Raw genomic sequence first — 17,624 nt, 5'->3', positions numbered from 1 at the left:
ATAACGGAAACAAGGCATAAGAAATACCAGGCCAATCAAATAGGGAGTAATTTATTTCTTGGTTTGGAAGAATGCTTACATCAAAGCATATATAAAATCTCAAAAACAAATGAGTGCTCCATAACAGAAATGCTCCGCAAACTTATCCATCACAATGAGCTGCTGGTTGAGACTAAGGAAGCAAGTAGTTGTGAATCAGTAATGATTTTCAATCCTCTTTTGTTACATCTGATAAAACGGAGAGATGTAAAACATTATGCGCTTATACACGCCACTGAAATTAAATCCAACAGTTTGAGGAAGTACCATAAACTATTATGGTTCAGCCTGACAAGAAATCTTTCGCACTTCTATGGTGATATATCTCCTTCCGTAGCTCCCTGACCTGCCACTGAACCCAGAAAGCTTCACATAAATCATTTGGAAACCCCAAGCAGGCGAACATATATACATGCTCTTATTTTAAAGTTATGGGGTTCTAATTGGACAACCTGAAGTAAAGAAACAACGCTCGAAGGAGTAAATAGATAATAGTCTGTTGTATTCAGCTGAACCAGTAAACTGCTGAGTGCTATTATCATTTCTAAAGCAGCACAAACCTACCCCACTTAGTTTTTGTCCATCTTGTTTTGCGGATGGATGGCAGCTGAAACGATTTCAACCTTCAAAAGCAATTATAATAATATGACAACAGTACAACCCAAAGTTTGCGAAGAACTTTGATCCTCAACTTCTCAAGAGGATATAGCAAATTCAATGGCATCACAATTTTTAGATGTAAAAGGAGCATGCTTGAGTACCAAGAAAAGAGAGAGTGTTGTGGCTTTGAAATCAAACGGAGATAGAAAAGAAACCCTTTCAAGCAAGATCGATGCTTCTCATGTTCTTATGTCTGACTCTGTTTTTTTCTTTTTGCAACCTTCTCTCTTTGAGAACCAAGATTTCATTAAAGAACTAAAGCATAATAAAAGAACATAGTGGACCACAGGTCCACCAACAAACTGATTCAATCCTCAAAACAAAAGAAAAGTACCCTCTCACATTGCATTACAACTTGAAAAGCTACCCTGCAGCAGCTACCCAATCTAATAAAACTATAGAAATGATAGATCACTAAAAGCTGGAGAAACAGAAACCAAAAATGATGCTCAGAACCTTACATCCCCACTATAGTTCTCAAAGATTTTTCTATTTCTTGCCAACCAAATTACCCAAAAGACAGCCAACATGATGCAACTCCACAAAATGCTTGCCTTTTTTCCACCACCAAAACATACTCTTTTGACTTTTCACAAAAAATATTTGAAGGTGAATGAGGAATAACCCAATGGACTCTTGCTTCCCCACCCTAACTAACCGTCACCAGTCTCAATGCATATGGACAATGTGGAAACAAATGATTTTCAAATACTTCCTCCTTGTTACACAAAATACACCAATGAGGAGATGGGCAAATTGGTAATTCTCTTTGTACCAAAGCACAAGTATTTTCCCTTCCATGAACTATGATCCAAGCCAAAATATGAACCTTGGTAGGACCATTCGATTTCCAAATCACTTAAGCAGACTGGAACTCAGGATAGACAGAAAATTTAAAATTTCTTAAAAGAGGACCCCTGATGAATCCAGTTTCCACTTCCTATCTGGCCTAATTTTGCAACTCAACAATCTAATGATGTCAGCCTATATCCTCATACGCAACACAATCAACTAATGTGCTAAAAAAACTCTGAAAGCCAACATCAGAACAATCACCACTGAATGTCTGCCAACATAAGTTAATCTTAATCAACATCATGTTGATATATCAAGAATTTCAAGAACATCTAGCATTAAAAATTAGCACTTCGGTGTTTTTCAATAACTAAAAATGTTTAAGTTGTCACCGATTCTTGCAATGTTAATCTAAACGGACTCTAAAGCAACACAGTTCTATTACACTTTTCCTAATACGTGTATAAGTAACACCGAAAACACACTTGAAGAAAATAATCCACAAACTTTAGGTCCCAAATCAATATGAACATTGATTACCAAGTTTCAAATGTTATCCCGAAAAAACAGCAAAGAACAAGCAATGCCCTTGAAAAGTAAAAAAGACTAGCCATTACAAGGATTAACCAAACATACAACTTTCCAATAACTGAGAACCATGGAATTCATACTTTAATAAGAACGATAAATAAAAGTAACAGGCTGAATGCGAAACAATTGTGAATGCTTACCACGAAGGTTAGACTTGAAACCGCAACTGGTCAATTGGTTTGCAAGTGTCTCTCCTAACTGCTTTTGCCAGTTTGGTGTAGCCTTCGCTTTGGACACAGGACACACAATTGCCGTCTCTGTTGTGAGATTTACAGTCGCAGACGATACCTGTGGCTGCCATATATACATACACACATATATATATAGGTGGTATTAAACTTACTTGAAACTTTGATAGCAAACGAAATACATGTAAATTTGAGGTAGAAAATGAAATTAAACTTACTTGATTTTCTAGAATTCGCTTCACACTGGCTGCACATCCTCCACATGTCATTCCCTGTCCAAGCAAATCACCAATCAATCAGATTGACTAGGAGCGAGAGAGAGGGAGAGAGGGAGGGAGTAAGAGAGAGGGGTTTTAGTAATGGTGTATTCATACTCCAACATCGAGAACAATGACATCAGTGGAGAGCGCCGAAACCTCATCGCCTCCAGCAGCAGCAACCTTGGACTCGGCATCGCCGCCGCCCGAACCTCCCTCGCCGTCACCGCCGCTGCCGCCACTCTCTCCACCAAGGCCACCATTTCCACCACCAGAGGCAAAAGAAGCAGCGCCGCCACCAACGCACTCTAAACGGCGCCGTAAGAGCGGGCGAACGACGCAGAGACTCCTCAGAGACGAGGAAGAGAAAGGATCATGTTTAGGGGCCTGAAAGCCGTAGTAGTTGGTGTGAACCGAAGTGAGGTGCCTGCGAGCAAGAAGACAACTCGGGAGGCGTTGACTGAGAAAGGTCCTCCTTTCCGGTCGGCGGTTGAGGGATTTGGAGACGGCGAGGAGAGCTGCCGTTGTCGGCGTCGCTGCGGACAATGTGGACTCCATTGGAAAATCGCCGCCTCTCCCCTCAAGCTTCAAGTTTCTGCTCTACTATCTTATCATATGAAGATAATCGCAGAAGATTTGAAGTCGCGCGTGCGTGCTTAATAATAACAGCTGCAGCAAATTCAGAGTGGAGCGACAGGACAATACTGTCACTGTGACAAATTGACAATTTGACAATCGAATCGAATGTGGTGGTGGTGGTTGTGCGTTTTAAATGTGAAAGATGAGTTTATCTGTTTATGCGGAGTGGAGTCAGCAACGACGGCCATCAGCCGAGGGGTACTGATATTTTGCAACTCTTATTTTAGTTCTTGAGATATAAAATCGATGGTTTTGATATTGTCCATCATCCTATCATTTTAATTTTTTTTTGTAAAAAGTTTTGGTCTTAATTTAACGAGATTTCTCACATAAAGACTAAAAATCATTCGCGGCGGACAATCTAATGGTAAATTTCAAAAATCAAAATGAAGAGTTATGTCAATTTTAAAGATTATTTTAGATGAAAATGTCACACCCTGCCCTCCTTAAGTGTAGGCGGGAAAGCAGTGAAAGTTTTACATGTGGACAGATGAGACATTGATCTGCAAGATGCTTAGAATCTTTCGGACTTGATCATGGACACATTAAACATTCTTGGTCAATTTGTTAGAGTTTTAATTGATTGTGATGTCGAAATTTTATGTTATGGATGATGTTGCCAAAGAAAGTGTGAATGAGCACGATCGAAGCCTTTGGGAGCTCAGTGGCTTCGAATTTCGTAGGAACTCCGAAGTTAAGCGAGTAGCGCGCGAGAGCATTCCCAGGATGGATGACCCATCGGGAAGTTCTCGTTTGAGTTCCCAAAAACAAAATTGTGAAGACGTGGTCGGGGCCTAAAATGGACAATATCGTGCTACGGTGGTGGAGCGGGCCCGGGATGTGGTGGACCCCGGGCCAAGATGTGACAAAAAGCCCTCCAATGAATTTGTCAACAAAATCAGGAATTACCTTTTTCCATAGATTTTATTTTTTTCGAAAATTGATCAAAATAATTAGAAATTAAATTATAATTGTATAACTGATCAAAATTAAGTGTTGACTACAAATTAATTTATATTAACAACATAAAAATTAAATATTGACGACAAACTGAAAACCGATCGGGAGTTAGGATTTGGAAACCTACCATTTTAACAAATTTATCAATTTCTATGAAGATGGAGGAATTTGTTGTACTTGCTTTTTAAATTGAGTTGCTTTATAGACACATCACATTTTGAATACACTTCACATATTGAATACTCTTCACTTATACATTTCTAATTAAAATTAACTTAATACACCCGACTTACTTACATTCTCATATTGCCCTTGTACCTCACACTTTCTACATATACCTTGCACTCTTTACGTACACCACCACGTCATAAGAAGAAGCAAAGGACGACAACTGGTTTCTATCGTGAATATTAAACATCTAACATGAATGTTGTTTACTCCCACGGATATCAAATGCAGAAAACATGAACATGCATGACAAATGAGGTATTTCATTTGATATTTCACAAATGCGAGATTTATGTGATTAATCATCAAATAAATACAAACAAATATGGATGAATAATCATAAACGTGTCATTAAAATCGCAAACATGTGAAATGGCCTACAGCAAGTGAAACAAAAATTTCCTCCCCTTTTTTTTTTTTAATATCAAATGACTAGCCTAAATAATAATTCTTAGATTTTTCTAGACGTTTTGATTTCTGTCAATTTTAGGGTTTAGGTCCATCCATTTTGGGATTCCAATTAGGGGTTTAGGATTGAATTGATCACTGATGAATCAACCATGCCAACGTCACTTACATGTTGTTTGGAAAAATGTGTTCAAAAATAAAAAGGCAGATTTGGCTATTGCCTTTTTCGTGGAATCAACAATGCCATTGACTAGAGTATACAAATTGAATATGATTTGGGGTGTATCCGTAAAATAATTTCTATTATAAAATTTATGGGGCCTAAATAGTTATTTTATATTAGAGTGTATAAATTATTTAAGGCTTGTCAGCTAAAATGGTCTTGAGATTTGTATAACACATCACTTTGGTCCCTGAAATTTGAAATCAATAGAAGTGGTTCCGGAAATAACAAAATCATTTTAGTCATTATGTGCAAAATTATGTTAAATAAGGGCCAAAATAACAAATAAAACCTCAATTTAAAAAACAATGAGCCAAAATGATTTGACAAAAAGTAAGGGTATTTTGGTCATTTTATTCTTATTTAATGGAGATTTTTCACATAATAACCAAAATAATTAATGATGGACAAACTCAGAAACCAATTCTATTGATTTCAAATCTCAAGGACTATTTTGGCTAAAAAATCATTATTTAATAACAAAACAATATGTGGGGTGCATTCAACAAAGTGTTGGAGTGCTAATAAAAAACCCTTTAAATTTTCGATGCTTAACTAACCAAGGAAAAACAATTTTCAAATTTTCATAGGAGCAAGATGATTGACATGTTATATTATATACATGTTTAATTTGTCATATGAACTAAAATTTCAAGTGAATTGTCATCTAAATTTTCCGAAATTGTTGATTTGTTATCTCACACTAATACCCCTAAACTTCTCATCTAAAATAAATCATGTGCCTTGCACATGATTTGTGTTTCAGTTTTACTTAGGTAGCATTTCTCAAAGAGAAGAGTGAGACATTTAAGTAGTTCAAGATATTTGCACTATGTTGATGAATGAACAAATGTATTAATATAACAATCTTGATAGGATTTGTTCTAATTGTGGAACTGAGTTTGGGAATTCAAACTTCCAAGAATTGTGAGAATCATGATGTAAAACATGAATTCTCTGCTCCCATTACACCACACTCTTTCATTATGTCATATGAGCGAACTTCCAAGAGAAATCAATTGCATGTGAGGGTAACTTCACAAAAGAAAGAAACAAGAGAAAGATACATCACCACCACCACCACCACCACCACTTTCAAGAGCAAGAGTGTACTAGCCACTCACCCCTTCTCATCCTCCATCACTTATCTTAAACAAAAGGTGTGGTCTTAGAGGCATTAAATCTTTGGTGCTTAGAGAATTTCTAGGTCTCTAAATCCTCCTATTTTCAGTTATGGAGATAGAGCTTGCAAAAGAGGGAAGAAGACTCTCTATTAGGGTGATCAACCTTGATGAAAATCAAGGTTGTGATTGAAGAGGTTAAAACCACTTCTCTCTTCTTGTTGCGTAATGAAATTTATCAAGTAATTTAAAGAATTATTTGTAACAACCCATCCCGAATAATTTTACCGATTTTAGAACGTAAGGGCATTTTGGTATTTTCACCTTGTGGGCTAGATATTTTTGAAATGGGTTACTTTTTGGGTCTTAATGTGTATGTCTGTGGGGCCCACTTACTTTTGGTGTTGTCCCCCCTCCGGTCCACTTTCTTCTCTCTTCTCTTTTCTCTCCCCGTTAAGGTCCTTTCTCTCACCTCTTTCCCAAAACTCACTCTCGCTTCTTTCCCTTCTTTCTCAGCAAGCACTGAGGTAGTGCCAAGGGAAAGCCCTATCTGAAAACCACCAGTCTCGGCAAGGCCCTTCACTCACCATAACTTGGACCTCGTCACCATGAACCCTGGACAAGGACCTAGAAACTCGATCGTGGCAGAGGCCATGGTACGTAGGTGAGCCTCGAAAACACTCTAAACATTTCCCTTTGGTCCTCATAATTAGTTTCTAATTGTATTTGTGTGTCTTCGACATCGAAACTACCATGAAACCACCTCGGGGAGACTTCCCTAGTTTTTCGGCAAGAACCCGTGGCTTTCAGGCCATTTTTTGGCCAACTTCGGCCACCACACATCTTGAAATTGGTGCAATTGTGTATGGCGTTTTTGTCCTCTCTTGTTTACACGACTCTTCAACAACAAAGTATTTGTGAGTGGACCCCTTCTAAAATGCATGATTTTACCATTAGAAATGCATACATGAAAAGCATAATTTTATGTTTATGTTTTATGAAACGTTTATGAGTAAATTGGTTTCACACTTTATGAATTATCATGCTTATTCGACTTTACATTCTTTGTGGTATATATGATTGATGACTATATACCTACTTATGAACGTGGTTTTATGATATGATGTTTTAGTTACTGAGCTCTGAATTGAGATAGTTATATATATATATATATATATATATATATATATATTAGAAATATTATGTTAATGTTTTTATGTGCTTACTTAGTGGTTATTCGAATGAGACTGCCTACGGGCAAATGATACTTATATGGCTACGGTGGGGAGATGTAGTGCCTACGGACGGAAGATACTTATATTGGCTTCAGTCGGAAGGTATTTATATTTGGCTTGGGTCAGGAGATGTAGTGGCTTTGGTCGGAAGAAATATATTTTTGGCTTCGGTTGGGTGATGTAGTGGCTTCGGTCGATTATGATAATACTACTTAGCACACTATATATAATATATGTTTTATGAAAGGTTTTATGGCATGCTAGGGTTTTCAGAAAACCTATTACATGCTACGCTATTGAGTTTTCATAACTTTGGTGGATAGTACGTTGTTGAATAACTGTCTTAGTATTACTTATACATATAAACTTGGTCCACTCATGTTTTGTTTTGCGCTCCCTCAGGACATAGAATCAAGGCATACAATCCCAGTAGGAAGGCACTTCCACATTGACATCTTCAAGTCCTTTCGGTGTAGGACCCATCATTTTGTTCATTCAATTTTATATTATTCCTTTTTAGTATCTTGGATTAGTTGTATGCTCTGAACACGTTCCACAATTACATATTCATTATACTTAAATTTATAAGTTTTATTTATGTTAGTTATTTCTTTATTGTTCTCATGTATTCTAATATGGCTTCGTCATCTTCGGGGTCGGCCAGCATGTGCCTACCTTGGTAGTTGGAGGATGGATATCAGGGTCGGGCATGTCACTATTACTTTCAAATTTCTAGTGCATGCATAGCTTCAACTCTTTGTTGACCAAAACTTGATTAGGATTCACCAAATTCAACATAGACCACAATCAACGATGCTATTATGAATCATTCTTAAACAAAAATTTCAATTGGTGCCCCTCATTAAGTTTCATATAGTTAACTATTGTTGGGTAAATGACTGGGATAACTTATGATTCAAACCAACCACTTAGCGAGCGCTACACATGCCCTAATGGATCGTCTTAAAGTTCAATCAATGCCTCTAAATAAAGACATGGACATCTACATAGGAAAGTAATGGTTCCTCAACCAAGATACTTAGCTTATGATTTTTTTTTTTTCACAATTAATTCTAACTTAAACATCGGACGACCTTTAGGTCACATCACACTGGTGTATCATTGTCTTACTTGTTTTTTTTTTATTTGTTGCAGAGAACACTAAAGTAATTCTATGCTTATGAAAAATTCATTCCCATGTTCGGTATGGGATATCGAACCGAAAACAGCATATCGAATCCTAAACCGATCATTTTCAGGATAGAAATCTGACGATTGATCTCGAACCAAAATTTCGGTATTCTTGAATTTAGGGATTATGAAATATTTTCGATATTTCTGGATTTCCCGAAACCGAACCTGTATCAAAATCCAAATCATCCAGATTGAAATTGAACATTCGAACATTCATTAAAACCCCAAATTGAAAATCAGAGATGGAGTAATAGTGAATCAGTGAGGATCGAGGTCGAAAGAGGGTGAAGAGATAGCAAGACCAACGTGCTCCTCATGACTCGAGTCCCCAATTCGAAATTCTAACCCTCAATTTGAAACCTTAATCTTAATTCGAAACCCCAAACACAGAGAGAATTGCTGGAGAGAATCAGAGGTAAGGATGAAGTCGTGAGGTGTGGTGGTGGCCGGAGTGGAGAGAGTTCATTGGAGTGAGATTGTGAGAGGGTGGGTGGGTGGCTGGTAAGCTTCGAATTCGAGAAGGAGAGACATAGAGAGTTTGAGACTCTAAGTGAAGGCAGAGGTGAGAAAGGTGAAATGAAACGAGAGAAAGTGAGTAAGGATGTGTCTGTTCGGGTTTGGATTGGGGTAGAGTTGAAGGAAGGTTTGGGTGGTTTCTGGGTTGCAGACACATGGCTAATTCGAGATGCATGAATGAGAGAGAAAGAGTTCTAGCTAGCACACAAACCAACACAAACTTTAGGCAGTACCTAATGCTTGATTGAACTTAGACACCATAGATTACGTGCTTATCTCCACATTTTAATTATTCTAATAATATAATAGCCTATTACACATATTCCAACACACACACACACACACACACACACACACACACATATATATATATATATATATATATATATATGTTGTGTGTGTGTATGAGACCGAATCCCATACCAAACAACTTGGGATTGGTTCGGTTTTAGTACCAAAATTTTTGGGATTTTCGGTTCGGTTTCTTTATGCTTTGATATTTTTGGTATTTTTTTTCCACCCCTACATTTTAGTTAAAAAAAATATACACAAAAAGTTAACAAACATAGTTAACTTGAAAAAAAATTGTCGTTGGTGTTGAAAAGATTGGTGGTTAATGAATGCCCACAATACATTGGTAGAAGTTTTCCAGCATTGGTAGAAGTTTTCAATGCCCATGCAAAGTGAAATTGAATTTGTAAATACATGGAGGTTGTATTGTCAAAGGAAGTGCTATAAACTTCAATGTGTAGTTAATGCATCAGTTTGGAGTTGCTCTATAAATAGAGCACTCTGTATGCTTTCAAGTGACAGAAAAATATAAAAGAAGAGAATGAGAGAAAAGATCAATAACATCATCTATTCCTCCGTCTTTTATTTGTTATCCTCTTGTGCTATAGTTTTAGTGTGACATTTTACATCTGCCTCGCACTTACCATTAAAAGTTCATCTCTCTAACTTTGACCTATTTATAACACGTTATCAGCACGAGTCTCTAAATATAATTATTCTCTCATCTCTCTTCGCCGAACAAAAGAAAGAAAAAATGTTTCCTCTAAGGTTTTTACTGTTCATCTTCTTCCACTGCCTCAACTGCGCGGTATACCCTCGCGACGAATTGTTTGCTCCATGGCTGCTCTTAGTTCTCAACCTGACGGTTACATACATCTTTGATTTCTTGTTTGGTTTAAAGATTGATTACTAACCCAGTATTTATTTATGTTAATTTTACTACAATCCAAGATCGTGCGGTACAATCGCCCATCTTGAATTGCAAATTTATTCTTACTGCGATCCAAGATGGTGCGGTATCATCGCCTATCGTGGACTGCAGATTTAATTTTACTGCAAATTTTAGGTGGAGCGGTATAATCGCCCACACTACCCTGCATATTTAAATTTACCTGCTGTTTAATTTCATTGCAATTTTAGGTGGTGCGGTATAATCGCCGACCCTACTCTGCGTATTTAAATTTTCTGCTACTTGAGTGGTGCGGAATAATCGCCCATTCTATGTTACATTATTTTAATGAGAATGGTGCGGTACAATCGCCCTCCTCATTCAGCTTGAAAATCTCGAGCCAGAAGTTTCGAGTGCTTATCATTTTGGCCTGAAAATCAAAATGAAAAATTTGTAAGAACCAGAAGTTCTAACATCATATTCCTCCAGGAACACATATTATTGCAAGTTCTTACACATCTCATTTTCTTGCAGAAAAGAAAATGGCGAACTTGGCGAAGCTTGAATTTGCTGCCCTGGATATTATTGGGAAGAATTACCTGACCTGGGTACTGGATACCAAGATCCATCTGGAAGCAGGGAATCTTGGAGATACCATCAGGAAAGAGAGCAGCTCATCCTCTCAAGATCGGGTAAAGGCCATGATTTTCATTCGTCGTCATCTTGATAAGGCGCTAAAGAGCGAGTACTTAATGGTCGAAGATTCGTTAGCTCTCTGGAATGCCTTGTGAAATAGATACAATCACCAGACAACGGTGATTTTTCCAAGGGCTCACTATGAGTGGACTCATCTGAGGATCCAGGACTTCAAGTCAGTGGTAGAGTACAATTCTACGTTGTTTAGAATTACCCCTCAGATGAAGCTCTGTGGGGATACTATTACTGAAGAACATATGCTGAAAAAAGACTCTTAGCACATTTCATGCCTCTAACGTGCTCCTGCAGCATCAGTATAGAGCGCGAGGCTACACTGAGTACAACTAGCTGATATCTGTGCTCTTAGTAGCTGAACAGAACAATAAGCTCCTGATGAAAAACCATTATTCCTGACTTATTGGATCTGTACCATTCCTAGAAATGAATGCTGCTTCCTTCGAAGTGAACGCCACATCCTCTGGTGGTGATAATCATAAACAAGAACGTGGCCACAAACGAGGTCGGTGGAACAGAAAAGGCAAGAACCATGGAGTTCAATTTCATAACCAGGTTCCGAGGTATAATTCAGGCCCGAGCTTCAAAAATATGAATCGTCACAAATGCAAAGCTCATATGAACAATGCTCACAGGAACTCTGAATGAGCCTTCATAGGTGTGGTGGCAATGGGTATTGGGCTCGTACTTGTCGTACCTCAAAACATCTGGTGGATCTGCATCAAGCCTCCCTCAATGAAAAGGGTGTCGAGACCAATTTTCTCGACCAGGCTAGACCAATGGATATACCTGATCTAATGTTTGACTTATCAGGGCAGTTGAACACAACCCACCTAGATGTTCCAGACTTTATTGTGGAAAGGGGAAATGAAGTATACCGGTCCTATTGAATCATTGATGTACTTTTATTATGTTGAACTTGTAGTATTTTAAATTCAATAAAAGTGGCATGTAAATTTCTTGTTATAACTTGCTTTTAACTCTGATTCTCTTACTCAGAGAGCATGGATAAAAACTGTGTTTATTCTCAGAACATGAGAAATGACGAAGATATTTGTCTTGCAGACAGCGCAAGCACACATACAATACTTTGTGATCGAAAGTATTTCTCAAGCTTAATACTTAAAAGAGTAGGGGTAACAACAATATCAGGACCTTCAGATGTAATTGAAGGCTCAGGGAAAACCCAGATTATGTTACCAAATGGAACAATATTGTCTATACAGAATGCATTGTATGCTACTTGATCTACTCGAAATTTGTTGAATTTCAAAGACATACATTTAAATAGATACCATATTGAAACGAAAAGTGCAGAAAATGTTGATTATCTATGCATTACCTCCAATGATACCCAGAAGCGTATATTGGAGAAGTTGAGTGGTTTGTCGAGTGGATTGTATTATACATACATAAGGACAATTGAATCACATACTGTCATGAACCAGAAGTTCATTGATTCAAAGGTTTACATGCTTTGGCATGACCGTCTGGGTCATCCAGGATCTACCATGATGCGTAGGATCATTACCAACTCTAATGGACATCCATTAGTGAGCAAACACATTGTTATCTCAAATGATAACCCTTACAAAGCTTGTTCTCAAGGGAAGTTGGTAATTAGACTATCACAACTAAAGGTTCATGCTGAATCCCTATCATTTCTGCAAAGAATTCAAGGGGATATTTGTGGGCCTATTCAACCATCATGTGGAAAATTTCGATATTTTATGGTTTTGGTTCATGCATCTACCCGATGATCACATGTTTGTCTATTGTTTACTCAGAATGTAGCCTTTGCGAGACTTCTTGCTCAAATAATTAAGTTACAAGCACAGTTCCCAGATTATCCCAATAAGTCAATCCAACTTGATAACACTGGTGAATTTACGTCTCAAACTTTTGATGATTATTGCATGACATTGGGCATTGATGTTGAACACCCTGTTCCTCATGTCCATACTCAAAATGGTTTAGTAGAAGCATTGATCAAGTGGCTTTAGTTAATAGCTCGCACTCTGCTTATGAAAACCAAATTGCCAGTCTCTGCATAGGGATATGCCATCTTACATGCTGCATCATTGGTTCGATTGAGACCTATAGCTAACCATCACTATTCCTCAGTATAACTCGTGTTTGGACATCAGCCAAACATTTCACATTTACGAGTTTTTGGTTGTGCTGTTTATGTGCCTATTGCACCGCCGCAACGCACTAAAATGAGATCTTAGCGTAGACTGAGAATTTACGTGGGTTTTGATTCACCATCCATCATTAGATGTTTGGAACCCTTGACAAGTGATATGTTTACAACTCGTTTTGCTGATTGTCACTTTGATGAGACAGTCTTCCCATCGTTAGGGGGAGAAAAGACCGTTCCAGAAGAACGGAAAGAGCTGACATGGGTTGTTCCCACCTTGTCTCATTTTGATCCTCGCAACATTCAATGTGAAAATGAAGTGAGAAAGATCTTTCATCTTCAAAGCATTGCCAATCAAATACTAGATGCATTTAATGATGCTATGAAAGTGACAAAATCATATATACCAACTGCAAATGCACCTACCAAAATTGATGTCCTTGTTAGACAAAATAAAGTGGTAGCGAATGATTCATCTGGTGCACGCCTGAAGCGTGGTAGACCCAAATGATTCATCTGGTGCACGCCTGAAGCGTGGTAGACCCCTAGGTTCAAAAGATTCAGCCCATCGAAAGAGAAAGTCGAGGGCACAACTGAATCCAAATGAAATCATTCAGGAAGAGAAAATGAATGATAAATCCATAATTCATGATTCTGGAATTCCAGAAAAAGAAAATGTCCTTGATGAGACACATGTCCCTGAAGAGACAGAAGTACATGAAAGCAAATAAATCTCCATAAATTATGCATGTACAAATGAATTGTGGGATCAGAATGAAATAATCATCGATGATATGTTCGCATTCGTAGTAGCCACTGAAATCATCTTAAGTGATAATATTGAGCCTCGCTCTGTTGATGAATGCAAACAGAGACAGAATTGGCCTAAGTGGAAAGAAGCAATCCAGGCAGAATTAAATTCCTTGGAAAGACGGAATGTTTTTGGACCAGTAGTCCAAACCTCGCCTAATGTAAACCCCGTGGGTTACAAATGGGTATTTACAAGGAAACGCAATGAGAAAAACGAGATTGTAAGATATAAAGCACGACTTGTTGCACAAGGCTTTTCTCAAAGATTTGGAATTGATTATGAAGAGACATACTCTTCTGTAATGGACGCAATTACGTTCCGTTACTTAATAAGTTTAGTGGTTTCTGAAAGACTTAACATGTGACTTATGGATGTCATCATCGCGTATCTATATGGAGAATTAGACACTGACATCTATATGAAAGTCCCAGAAGGACTTAAGTTGCCTGAAATAAGTAACAAACCACAAGGTATGCTCTCGATCAAATTAAGGCGATTATTGTATGGGTTGAAACAATCTAGACAAATGTGGTATAATCGTCTCAGTGAGTATTTGATCAAAGAAGGGTATATCAACAATATCATTTGCCCTTGTGTGTTCATTAAGAAATCCAATTCTCGATTCGATAGTGTGGTAGTATATGTTGATGATATAAATCTAGTTGGAACTCCTGAAGAGCTCAATAAAACTGCTGAATATCTGAATAACGAATTTGAAATGAAAGACCTTGGAAAAACAAAATTTTGTCTTGCCTGTAGATCGAGCATTGTGCTAGTAGAATTTTGGTCCACTAATCAGCTTACATTGAAAAAATTCTGAAGTGATTTGGTATAGACAAGACTTATCCACTCAGCACGTCAATGGTCATTCGTTCTTTGGACATTAAGAAAGATCCATTCCGTCCAAAAGAAGATGATGAACTGGTCCTTGGTCCAGAAGTACCATATCGAAGTGCAGTAGGTGCTTTGTTGTATTTAGCACAATGTATTAGACCAGATATAACTTTTTCAGTTAACTTGTTAGCAAGGTATAGCTCTGCTCCAACAATTAGTCATTGGAAGGGTATCAAAGATGTATTGCAATACCTTCGTGGGACAACAGACATGGGTCTTTTCTACTTAAAGAATTCCACAAATGACCAGGTCCTTGTTGGATATACAGATGCTAGTTTTCTCTCTGATCTGCATAAAGCCCGCTCACAAACTGGATATATGTTTAAGAATGGAGATACAACAATCTCATGCCGCTCAACTAAGCAAACATTAGTTGCTACATCTTCAAATCATTCAGAAATACTTGCTTTACATGAAGCAAGTTGTGAATGTTCTTTGTTAAGATCAATGGTCCATCATATCCAGAATTCATGTGGTTTAACTTCGAAGACAGACAATTCAACTGTCATCCATGAAGATAATGTAGCCTGTGTTGCCCAAATGAAGGAAGGATTCATCAAGGGCGATAAGACTAAACACATATCTCCAAAGTTTTTTAGTGCACATGAGCTTTAGAAGGCTAAAGTTATTGAAGTCAGACAAATCCGTTCGAATGAAAATCTGGCAGACTTGTTCACCAAATCTCTACCAAAGTGCACGTTTCAGAAGTTAGTGCAAAGTATTGGATTACGTCGACTTACCAAACAACTAAATTTGGAGAATGCGGAATCAGGGGGAGATACATATCAGGAGGAGATACATGCTTGTTGTACTCTGTTTCCTTCGATTAGGATTTTTCCCACTGGGTTTTTCCTATCAAGGTTTTAACGAGGCAACATAAGCATACTTGACATTATATCAACGATCCAGGAAAAGTTGTACTTTTTTTTTTTCGCTATTGTTTTTTCCCATTGGGTTTTTCCAAGCAAGGTTTTAACGAGGCAATTTATGTTGATATGTGGGCATCCAAGGGGGAGTGTTGAAAAGACTGGTGGGTAATGAATGCCCACAGTAGATGGGTAGAAGTTTTCCAGCATTGGTAGAATTTCAATGCCCATGCAAAGTGAAATTGAATTTGTAAATGCATGAAGGTTGTATTGTCAAAGAAAGTGCTGTAAACTTCAATGTGCAGTTAATGCATTAATTTGGAGTTGCTCAATAAATAGAGCATTCTGTATGCTTTCAAGTGACAGAAAAATATAAAAGAAGAGAACGAGAGAAAAGATCAATAACATCATCTATTCCTCCGTCTTTTATTTGTTATCCTCTTGTGTTATAGTTTTAGTGTGACATTTTACATCTGCCTTGCACCTATCATTAAAATGTTATCTCTCTAACTTTGATCTATTTATAACAGTTGGAGCAATTGTTTGACAATTAATATAGCTAGGGAACAAGGTGCTGAATTTTATGACACCATAGTTGGAGAAAAAAGCTGTTATATATATATATATTTTAAAACCTATTATTATTAAGAAAAGAGGAAGAGTTTGAAAATTATATAATAATTTAGAAGAATAGAAAATTTTGACTGAGACGTGTGAATAAAAGATACTAAATTCTATTGACTAAGATATTGAAATTTGAGCAGCAATTGAAAGATACTTTTGAAATTTGAGCACCAGAGAAGGCCGGCGAGAAGGGAGAGTAATTAGCCTTTTGATGATATTGTAAAGCTTTTGGGTTAATGGAACATTGCTATGTTGCACTTGAGTATGTCGTTCAATGTGGTCAAATTTCACTCTTATTTTCTTTTAATTAAATTACATTGGTATGTGGTAATTACGGGTGGGTTTAAAAAAACAAAAATCGAAAAAAAAATAGGATTGAACACCGAACGAAATAAAAAAATTTAAAATCGAAAAAAAAAAAAGAACCGAAAAAGAAAAAATCGAACCGAATCAAATCCCTTTACACTTTATGAATGTATGCCCATTTTTGTGAAACTTTGTTGCCAAGTTTGAATTAAGCCTATGACTTTTTCAAGAAGCATACTTCGTTCAATTCAGGAGGATACTTCATTGGTTATAGAGGAAAGTTCTGGAAGGCTTTGGAACTTGGAATAGATTCTCTATTTGTTTGTTTTTTGAATGAATATGGTGATTATTTTTCTTTGCAATTGAGGTTGTTGATAGCATATGATTGATTTATATGATCTTGTATATGTACAACTACCTTCCCACTTTCCCACTTTCCCCATTTTCATATTATTAATCTACCAATATAAACCTCTTTTCTAAATTCTATATTAAAAAAATGATCAAGTTTTATAAAATAAAAAAAATCGAAACCGTACCAAAATCGAACTGAATAAAACCAAAAAAAAAAAAAAAAAAAACTGAACTGAAAAAATCGAAAGAAAATTAAACCGAACCAAACTGAATCGAAACTTTGGTTTGATTTCAGTTTTAACAAAAACTGACCTCACCCTTAGTGGTAATGGGGAAGAAGATGAACGTATCATTTAAAAAAAAAAAATTAATTCTACAAAAATAAAAATTATTATTTTTATTATTTAAATATTTTATTTGTGTTAATATTAATTAGATTTGTAAGATTCATCTATGTGCCGCATCAGCACATAATATAATTTTTAACAAAATTATAATTAAAGCATCGTAATGGTTTGCAACATTTATTTTTAAAGACTAGTTGATTGATTTTCGATTTCAATAATTATCTTGACAAGTAACTCAATTTCAACCTGTATTTGTAATAAAAACGGCCCTATATAAAATTTTCTTGCTGACATCTGTACAAGTTTGACTTTGACTTCTTTCGTCGGAAATATCGAA

General features: G+C 36.9%; 1 protein-coding gene across 4 annotated transcripts; it reads right to left on the bottom strand.

Moving 5' to 3' along the window:
* Positions 1–24: 24 nt before the first annotated feature.
* Positions 25–3,320, bottom strand: LOC103940984 (copper-transporting ATPase PAA1, chloroplastic-like). 4 transcript variants are annotated; one of them, XM_009351163.3, is made up of 5 exons: positions 2,648–3,320; positions 2,492–2,545; positions 2,226–2,379; positions 307–385; positions 25–172 (listed from the first exon to the last, which is right to left on the bottom strand). In XM_009351163.3, exons 1-4 carry the CDS (start codon positions 3,086–3,088, stop codon positions 351–353), a joined length of 684 nt encoding a protein of 227 aa, XP_009349438.2. In that variant the 5' UTR covers positions 3,089–3,320; the 3' UTR covers positions 25–172; positions 307–350. The 4 variants fall into 4 exon arrangements, with proteins under 4 accessions (XP_009349438.2, XP_009349436.2, XP_048436985.1 ...); XM_009351161.3 differs by having other exon boundaries at positions 25–228; positions 2,648–3,319; XM_048581028.1 differs by having other exon boundaries at positions 307–391; positions 2,648–3,316.
* Positions 3,321–17,624: the final 14,304 nt, after the last annotated feature.

Source organism: the organism of the source record quoted next, unplaced genomic scaffold, assembly GCF_019419815.1.
Source record: "Pyrus x bretschneideri cultivar Hongxiangsu unplaced genomic scaffold, Pyrus_bretschneideri_v1 Contig16, whole genome shotgun sequence".
NCBI lineage: Eukaryota > Viridiplantae > Streptophyta > Magnoliopsida > Rosales > Rosaceae > Pyrus > Pyrus x bretschneideri.
This window is presented reverse-complemented; position numbering and strand designations above follow the sequence as displayed.